General features: G+C 55.3%; 1 protein-coding gene and 1 long non-coding RNA gene across 2 annotated transcripts in view; both read right to left on the minus strand.

Moving 5' to 3' along the window:
* The window catches only part of LOC118648767, a 10500-nt gene extending 3233 nt beyond the window's left edge, over positions 1 to 7267 (minus strand). Inside the window, exons 1-2 of the long non-coding RNA XR_004965434.1 lie at positions 7233 to 7267; positions 1 to 1624 (exon numbers count right to left, since the gene is read on the minus strand). The exon at positions 1 to 1624 is cut by the window's left edge and continues 3233 nt beyond it. This is a non-coding gene — a long non-coding RNA (uncharacterized LOC118648767). The remainder of the gene's footprint in view (positions 1625 to 7232) is intronic.
* On the minus strand, positions 1626 to 7267 carry LOC118648766. The gene is made up of 2 exons (XM_036295183.1): positions 7253 to 7267; positions 1626 to 4430 (listed from the first exon to the last, which is right to left on the minus strand). Exon 2 carries the CDS (start codon positions 4340 to 4342, stop codon positions 2657 to 2659), a length of 1686 nt encoding a protein of 561 aa, XP_036151076.1. The 5' UTR covers positions 4343 to 4430; positions 7253 to 7267; the 3' UTR covers positions 1626 to 2656.
* Positions 7268 to 9293: the final 2026 nt, after the last annotated feature.

Raw genomic sequence — 9293 nt, forward strand, 5'->3', positions numbered from 1 at the left:
GTCGTGCCAAAACGCGTTTCTCGACCTTCTGAATCGATTGGTACAGTCGTAACTTGACCGGTTTTTCCAACCAAATGTAAGACTAGGGACTTAGAAAAATTTCAAAAAAATTCCAAAAATTCCAAAAATCGGTCAAAAATTTGTAGTGCCAAAACGCGTTTTTCGACGTTCTGAATCGATTGGTATAGTCGTAACTTGACCGGTTTTTCCAACCATTTATAAGACTAGGGACTTAGAAAAATTTCAAAAAAATTCCAAAAATTCCAAAAATCGGTCCAAAATTTAAGGTGCCAAAACGCGTTTCTCGACGTTCTGAATCGACTCGTATAGGGTTTTCCAGTACCAATTTTTAGTAACAAAAATCCTTTGTAGGACTTGGAAAAAATTCAAAAAAATTTCAAGAATTCCAAAAATCGGTCCAAAATTTAGGGTGCCAAAACGCGTTTCTCAACGTTCTGAATCGACTGGTATAGGGTTTGCCAGTACCAATTTTTAGTAACAAAAATCCTTTGTAGGACTTAGAAAAAATTCAAAAAAATTTCAAAAATTCCAAAAATCGGTCAAAAATTTAGGGTGCCAAAACGCGTTTCTTGACATCCTGAATCGATTAGTATAGTCGTAACTTGACCGATTTTTTTAACCAAATGTAAGACTAAAAACGAAAAAATTTTTTAAAAATTTCAAAAATTCCAAAAATCGGTCAAAAATTTAGGGTGCCAAAACGCGTTTCTTGACATCCTGAATCGATTAGTATAGTCGTAACTTGACCGATTTTTTTAACCAAATGTAAGACTAAAAACTTAAAAAAATTTTTTAAAAATTTAAAAAATTCCAAAAATCAGTCAAAAATTTATAGTGCCAAAACGCGTTTCACAACCTTTTGAATCAAATAGTATGTACTTTCCGAGTACCAATTTTAAGTCCACGTATGCCTTTACAAAACTTAGAATAATGTTAATAACATTTAAATTATTAAAGTTAAGTATATATTGTATAGGACCTTTCTTGTAGCGCTTGAAGAGATCTACAAAACCATGTAATCAAAGTTGACTTAACTCGAAATTTCTTGATACATCAAAATTCAAACGTCGGCACCTTCTAAAATATTAAAGTTAAGTATATATTGTATAGGACCTTTTTGGTAGCGCTCGAAAAGATCTACGTAACCATGTAATCAAAATTGACTTAACTTGAAATTTCTCGATACATCGAAATTCAAACGTCGGCACCTTCTAAAATATTAAAGTTAAGTATATATTGTATAGGACCTTTCTTGTAGCGCTTGAAAAGATCTACGTAACCATGTAATCAAAATTGACTTAACTTGAAATTTCTCGATACATCGAAATTCAAACGTCGGCACCTTCTAAAATATCAAAGTTAAGTATATATTGTATAGGACCTTTTTGGTAACGCTCGAAGAGATCTACGTAACCATGTAATCAAAGTTAACTTAACTCAAAAATTTTATTTTCTTAACTTTAAAAGGTTGCGAAAAATCCAAAAAAAATCCTAGAACTAAAATTCAAACAGCAAATGATAGAAAAAAGTCCGAAGTATCGATTACCATTGTAAAAAAAATATTCAAAAAATACAAACTTTTGGACAAACCCCATAACCTAACCTTTTTTTTTTTTTTTTTTTTTTTTTTTTTTTTTTTTGTGACGGAGTGGAAATCCTCATGGATCCCCGGGCCTCCGGGAAGGGCCCGGGGTATGTCGGACTCCCGCCCCCTCGGGTGCGAATAGGACCTATGCGGTCTCGCACCCTCGGTGTGCAACGGGCAGGCCTACCGACTAAAACCACTCCGGATGGCCGTCAGGGCGTTTAGTCGGACTCCCCGGGAACTGCTGTAGCATTACTTCCGGGGAGCCCTCGCCCTAGGGTTGCGTAGGCAACCCTACATCCCGTGGAGGGACGGGAAGAGGACAAAACCCCCTCCCGCCCCCCCCTCAACCCGAAGGGGGCCATCCACCCCCCGGGTTTCCCTCCCGTCGGGATCGGTCGGCCGAGCGGGGATCCCGGTCCCCGCCCCGAACCTGTCGCGAAGGCCGCCTCCCCCGACTGCGCACCCCTCCCTCCGCTCCCCGACGTGGGGGAGAGAATCAGAGGGGGGGGCGCGCAGCATCATGCCTCTCGCCCGGTCCCAAACTCCCCAGGACCGGGCGGAGGGAGGCGGGTAAGCGGGCGGCACTACTACGCGCTCGCCCGCAAACCCGCCCACTCACACCCCAACCGGCGTCCGTAAACGACGCGGGCCGGGGGGCGGGCGAGGCGGCGCCGCCGTCGTTAAGTACGACGCGGCACCGCCCCGCCCGTTCCATCCCGTGACGCCACCGCCCCCGCCACCGGAAGCGGCGCGTCTTCGATGAGGAGGGGGGCCAAAGAGCAAGGCACGGGGCCCGCCCCTCACAAGGAGGCGCGTAAGCCCAGGCGCCAGTCGCTCCGCCCCCCCCCTCCACCGTCCCTCCGAGCGCGGACTCTCGCTCACACCGCGAGGGCCCCGCCCCACCATCCGCTCAGGAGGGGGAGAACGAGAGAGGGCCGCGAGCGGCCCGTCCCGATAGCCCCCCCCGGGCCATCCCCCCATCCAGCGCGCCGGTCCCGGGGGTCCCAGAAAGGGACCCGGAACCGGCGCGCCACCACCAACACCGGCCTACGGGCGCGGAGGGGGCCACTTGACCCCGCTCCCGCGCACCCGCCGGGAAAGAGCGAGGGAGCCACGCCCACGAGTGACGCCGCATCCCTCGCCCCCCCACACTCGTCTCGCCAGGATCGCGACACTGCTCGCGATCCCGGCGAGCACCTCCAACAACGCGGGTCCCGCGGGGCCCTCATCCAGCCCCGCGGAAGCCCCATGTCCCGCCCTGTCCGCCCGCTTCCGGGCCCTCCCGTACAGGGGAGGGGGACAAGTCCCCCCCACCCACGCCCCGCGCGAGCCAGCCCCGCCCGCTCGCCGGGCCGCCGGGGGGGGAGGGGGGCAAACCCCCCACCCCCGACGGCCCTCTTCCTCTCTCGGAATTTCCGCCTCGCCGCCACTGCCCTTACACGGCCGTCCTCCCGACCGCCGGGCGGGGCAGCTCGCCGACCCCAACTTGTGGTCGGCGACCCCCCCGGAACCGGCGCAGACTGGGCACCTAAGTGCCCCACTGCACCCCCTCGCCACGTGACCCGGAGCCCCGCACCGATAGCATAAATTGCCACGATACGGGCCCCGACAGTCACGCCCAATGTGGCCCCGGACCAGGCACCGGAAGCACATGACTGCCCTCCCGGCGCCCGACCCGGGGCCACCCCTCTCGCTCGGAGGTTGGGGGGAACAAGGCCGTGCGTTTTGGCCAGTGTCCCCCCCGCCCCCCGACGTCCCTAAAGCGGGATCCCTCTCGTCGACCGCGCGCCGGCCGCCCGGACAGTCGGGGCCGACCGAACGGTCCACGCACCCGACCGGGTCCGTGCCGACGCAGCGGTCCACTACCTTAACCCCAGGGGGCGGATCCCACACTACGGGATCAGTCCCCCTGGAGACCCTCTTTCCGGGCATGGGACGCCCCGGCCCAACTCGCCGGTTAACGACGTCCACATGCCCGGAGCCGGTGCCCCGGCTCACTCTCTCGGGGCTCCGGGTCAGAAGACCCTCCAACCGGGACCGGAGCCCCTGCCCGACAGCCTCCCGCAGACCCCGAGCAACCTCACCATTAAGAGCCTCGCGCAGGTCCCGGACCTCCCTCTCATGGGACTCGCGCAGGCCCCTGATCTCCTCCTCGAGATCCCGACACCTTTCAAGGAGGGCCTCACGCTTCTCCTTGAAGTGCTCGGCCCTCCCCTCTCGGTCCCAGACTAGGCGAGCGATGAGGTCCACCATGACCGCATCGCTCCCCCCATCTGCCCGCCACCTGAGGAAGACCTCGTCCCACGCCTGGACGAGGCCGTCCCAATCGCGAGAGCGCGCGTCCCGCACCAGGGCCGCACGCACCACCCCCTCGACGACGTTATCCCCGTCGCCGGACCAGAGCCTCTTCCACGAGGCTCCGGACACCCCCACTAACGCAAGATGCCCGCCGCTCGATGACGACGCGGGGGGGGCCGGGACTATACCCCCCTGCGCGCCGGGCCCTGGGGCTCCGAGTACCCCTGGGCCGGTAACATCCTTCTTCTTTTTGGGCATCTTCCATAAATTTGGTTTGTTGACAGTGTGTCCTTCACCGGGTTTTACAGAGTTTTCCTTCTCTCCCTCCCGTACACGTACAGCCGAAGCCGTACGGTGCGCTCTTAGACCCCCGACGGCCCGCGGCCCGTCTCCCAAGCGGACAAGTCCACCCGGGATCGGGGCCACAAGGACCATCAGGGGAGCCCTCTCACCACGACAAGGTGGCGCACCGCGAGAGGGAACCTAACCTAACCTAACCTAACCTAACCTAACCTAACCTAACCTTTTTTTTTTTTTTTTTTTTTTTTTTTTTTTTTTTTTTGTGACGGAGTGGAAATCCTCATGGATCCCCGGGCCTCCGGGAAGGGCCCGGGGTATGTCGGACTCCCGCCCCCTCGGGTGCGAATAGGACCTATGCGGTCTCGCACCCTCGGTGTGCAACGGGCAGGCCTACCGACTAAAACCACTCCGGATGGCCGTCAGGGCGTTTAGTCGGACTCCCCGGGAACTGCTGTAGCATTACTTCCGGGGAGCCCTCGCCCTAGGGTTGCGTAGGCAACCCTACATCCCGTGGAGGGACGGGAAGAGGACAAAACCCCCTCCCGCCCCCCCCTCAACCCGAAGGGGGCCATCCACCCCCCGGGTTTCCCTCCCGTCGGGATCGGTCGGCCGAGCGGGGATCCCGGTCCCCGCCCCGAACCTGTCGCGAAGGCCGCCTCCCCCGACTGCGCACCCCTCCCTCCGCTCCCCGACGTGGGGGAGAGAATCAGAGGGGGGGGCGCGCAGCATCATGCCTCTCGCCCGGTCCCAAACTCCCCAGGACCGGGCGGAGGGAGGCGGGTAAGCGGGCGGCACTACTACGCGCTCGCCCGCAAACCCGCCCACTCACACCCCAACCGGCGTCCGTAAACGACGCGGGCCGGGGGGCGGGCGAGGCGGCGCCGCCGTCGTTAAGTACGACGCGGCACCGCCCCGCCCGTTCCATCCCGTGACGCCACCGCCCCCGCCACCGGAAGCGGCGCGTCTTCGATGAGGAGGGGGGCCAAAGAGCAAGGCACGGGGCCCGCCCCTCACAAGGAGGCGCGTAAGCCCAGGCGCCAGTCGCTCCGCCCCCCCCTCCACCGTCCCTCCGAGCGCGGACTCTCGCTCACACCGCGAGGGCCCCGCCCCACCATCCGCTCAGGAGGGGGAGAACGAGAGAGGGCCGCGAGCGGCCCGTCCCGATAGCCCCCCCCGGGCCATCCCCCCATCCAGCGCGCCGGTCCCGGGGGTCCCAGAAAGGGACCCGGAACCGGCGCGCCACCACCAACACCGGCCTACGGGCGCGGAGGGGGCCACTTGACCCCGCTCCCGCGCACCCGCCGGGAAAGAGCGAGGGAGCCACGCCCACGAGTGACGCCGCATCCCTCGCCCCCCCACACTCGTCTCGCCAGGATCGCGACACTGCTCGCGATCCCGGCGAGCACCTCCAACAACGCGGGTCCCGCGGGGCCCTCATCCAGCCCCGCGGAAGCCCCATGTCCCGCCCTGTCCGCCCGCTTCCGGGCCCTCCCGTACAGGGGAGGGGGACAAGTCCCCCCCACCCACGCCCCGCGCGAGCCAGCCCCGCCCGCTCGCCGGGCCGCCGGGGGGGGAGGGGGGCAAACCCCCCACCCCCGACGGCCCTCTTCCTCTCTCGGAATTTCCGCCTCGCCGCCACTGCCCTTACACGGCCGTCCTCCCGACCGCCGGGCGGGGCAGCTCGCCGACCCCAACTTGTGGTCGGCGACCCCCCCGGAACCGGCGCAGACTGGGCACCTAAGTGCCCCACTGCACCCCCTCGCCACGTGACCCGGAGCCCCGCACCGATAGCATAAATTGCCACGATACGGGCCCCGACAGTCACGCCCAATGTGGCCCCGGACCAGGCACCGGAAGCACATGACTGCCCTCCCGGCGCCCGACCCGGGGCCACCCCTCTCGCTCGGAGGTTGGGGGGAACAAGGCCGTGCGTTTTGGCCAGTGTCCCCCCCGCCCCCCGACGTCCCTAAAGCGGGATCCCTCTCGTCGACCGCGCGCCGGCCGCCCGGACAGTCGGGGCCGACCGAACGGTCCACGCACCCGACCGGGTCCGTGCCGACGCAGCGGTCCACTACCTTAACCCCAGGGGGCGGATCCCACACTACGGGATCAGTCCCCCTGGAGACCCTCTTTCCGGGCATGGGACGCCCCGGCCCAACTCGCCGGTTAACGACGTCCACATGCCCGGAGCCGGTGCCCCGGCTCACTCTCTCGGGGCTCCGGGTCAGAAGACCCTCCAACCGGGACCGGAGCCCTTGCCCGACAGCCTCCCGCAGACCCCGAGCAACCTCACCATTAAGAGCCTCGCGCAGGTCCCGGACCTCCCTCTCATGGGACTCGCGCAGGCCCCTGATCTCCTCCTCGAGATCCCGACACCTTTCAAGGAGGGCCTCACGCTTCTCCTTGAAGTGCTCGGCCCTCCCCTCTCGGTCCCAGACTAGGCGAGCGATGAGGTCCACCATGACCGCATCGCTCCCCCCATCTGCCCGCCACCTGAGGAAGACCTCGTCCCACGCCTGGACGAGGCCGTCCCAATCGCGAGAGCGCGCGTCCCGCACCAGGGCCGCACGCACCACCCCCTCGACGACGTTATCCCCGTCGCCGGACCAGAGCCTCTTCCACGAGGCTCCGGACACCCCCACTAACGCAAGATGCCCGCCGCTCGATGACGACGCGGGGGGGGCCGGGACTATACCCCCCTGCGCGCCGGGCCCTGGGGCTCCGAGTACCCCTGGGCCGGTAACATCCTTCTTCTTTTTGGGCATCTTCCATAAATTTGGTTTGTTGACAGTGTGTCCTTCACCGGGTTTTACAGAGTTTTCCTTCTCTCCCTCCCGTACACGTACAGCCGAAGCCGTACGGTGCGCTCTTAGACCCCCGACGGCCCGCGGCCCGTCTCCCAAGCGGACAAGTCCACCCGGGATCGGGGCCACAAGGACCATCAGGGGAGCCCTCTCACCACGACAAGGTGGCGCACCGCGAGAGGGAACCTAACCTAACCTAACCTAACCTAACCTAACCTAACCTAACCTAACCTAACCTAACCTAACCTAACCTAACCCAACTCGGTTAGGACTGCCAATCAAACCGCAACCACCTCATTGAAAATACCCAAAGTCGAAACCTAACTTCAAAGAGGGGGAGTTAGGTCTCCAAAGGTCAAAGTCGAATCTAAAAAAAAAAAAGTTAGGTCTGGAAAAGGTTAAATCTTGAAAAACAGCGGAATATTAAAAAAGGTTAAATCTCAAAAAGGTTAGGTCTGAAAAAAGGTTAGGTCTGGAATATTAAAGTTTCGTCTCAAAAGGTTAGGTCTCAAAAATTTCAAAAAAAAATTCCAAAAATCGGTCCAAAATTTGTCGTGCCAAAACGCGTTTCTCGACCTTCTGAATCGATTGGTACAGTCGTAACTTGACCGGTTTTTCCAACCAAATGTAAGACTAGGGACTTAGAAAAATTTCAAAAAAATTCCAAAAATTCCAAAAATCGGTCCAAAATTTAAGGTGCCAAAACGCGTTTCTCGACGTTCTGAATCGACTCGTATAGGGTTTTCCAGTACCAATTTTTAGTAACAAAAATCCTTTGTAGGACTTGGAAAAAATTCAAAAAAATTTCAAGAATTCCAAAAATCGGTCCAAAATTTAGGGTGCCAAAACGCGTTTCTCAACGTTCTGAATCGACTGGTATAGGGTTTGCCGGTACCAATTTTTAGTTTCCGTACGCCTTTGTAGAACTTAAAAAAATTTCAAAAAAATTCCAAAAATTCCAAAAATCGATCAAAAATTTGTAGTGCCAAAACGCGTTTCTCGACATCCTGAATCCATTAATATAGTCATAAATTGACCGATTTTTCCAATCACTTGTAAAGAACTTAAAAAAATTTCAAAAAATTTTTTTTCAAAAACTTTAAAGAGTTACACAGACCAAACGGTAAGAGATACGAGGTTGGGTGACAGGACCAAAGTTGCTGCTCTCGTCGAGTTCTATAAGGAAAAAATGCGAAAGTTGAAAAAAAAACAAAATTCAAAGTTTCAAAAAAATTCAAACGGTTGCACAAGCCAAACGGTAAGAGATACGAGGTTGGCCAAGAGGACCAAAGTTGCTTGGCTCGTTGAGATCTATAAGGAAAAATTACTAAACTTTTAAAAAATATAAGGGTTTCCAAACAAATTAAGAAAAATAAAGAAATACATAAATCGACTTACACAGGCCAAACGATAAGAGATACGGGGTTGACCCAAAGGACCAAAAATGCTCCTCTCGTCGAGTTCTATAAGGAAAAAATACGAAAGTTGAAAAAAAACCAAAATTCAAAGTTTCAAAAAAATTCAAACGGTTGCACAAGCCAAACGGTAAGAGATACGAGGTTGGTCAAGAGGACCAAAGTTGCTTGGCTCGTCGAGATCTATAAGGAAAAATTACTAAACTTTTAAAAAATATAAGGGTTTCCAAACAAATTAAGAAAAATAAAGAAATACATAAATCGACTTACACAGGCCAAACGGTAAGAGATACGGGGTTGACCCAAAGGACCAAAAATGCTCCTCTCGTCGAGTTCTATAAGAAAAAAATGCCAAAATTTAAAAAAACCAAAATTAAAAATTTCCAAATTTTAAAAAACTGCGCCGGCTAAACGATAAAAGATACGAGGTTGGCCAAGAGGACCAAAATTGCTCGGCTCGTCGAGATCTACGAGAAAAAAATTCTAAACTTAAAAAAATACAAGGCTTTCTTAGAGATATAACGATCAAATGTAAATGGAGTTACACAGCAAAGAGGAGCTAAATGATTGGAGTTCCGTCTGGGGGAGGGGATTGAGGGAGACCCAAGGAACCCAGAATAAATACTAACTAAAAAAAAAAGTCGTGGAAACTCTATAACCTAACCCTCTTAGGTTTGCAGAAAGTTAGGTTTGCAGAAAGTTAGGTTTGCAGAAAGTTAGGTTTGCAGAAAGTTAGGTTTGCAGAAAGTTAGGTTTGCAGAAAGTTAGGTTTGCAGAAAGTTAGGTTTGCAGAAAGTTAGGTTTGCAGAAAGTTAGGTTTGCAGAAAGTTAGGTTTGCAGAAAGTTAGGTTTGCAGAAAGTTAGGTT

The sequence above is a fragment of the Monomorium pharaonis genome, unplaced genomic scaffold (genome assembly GCF_013373865.1).
Source record: "Monomorium pharaonis isolate MP-MQ-018 unplaced genomic scaffold, ASM1337386v2 scaffold_676, whole genome shotgun sequence".
NCBI lineage: Eukaryota > Metazoa > Arthropoda > Insecta > Hymenoptera > Formicidae > Monomorium > Monomorium pharaonis.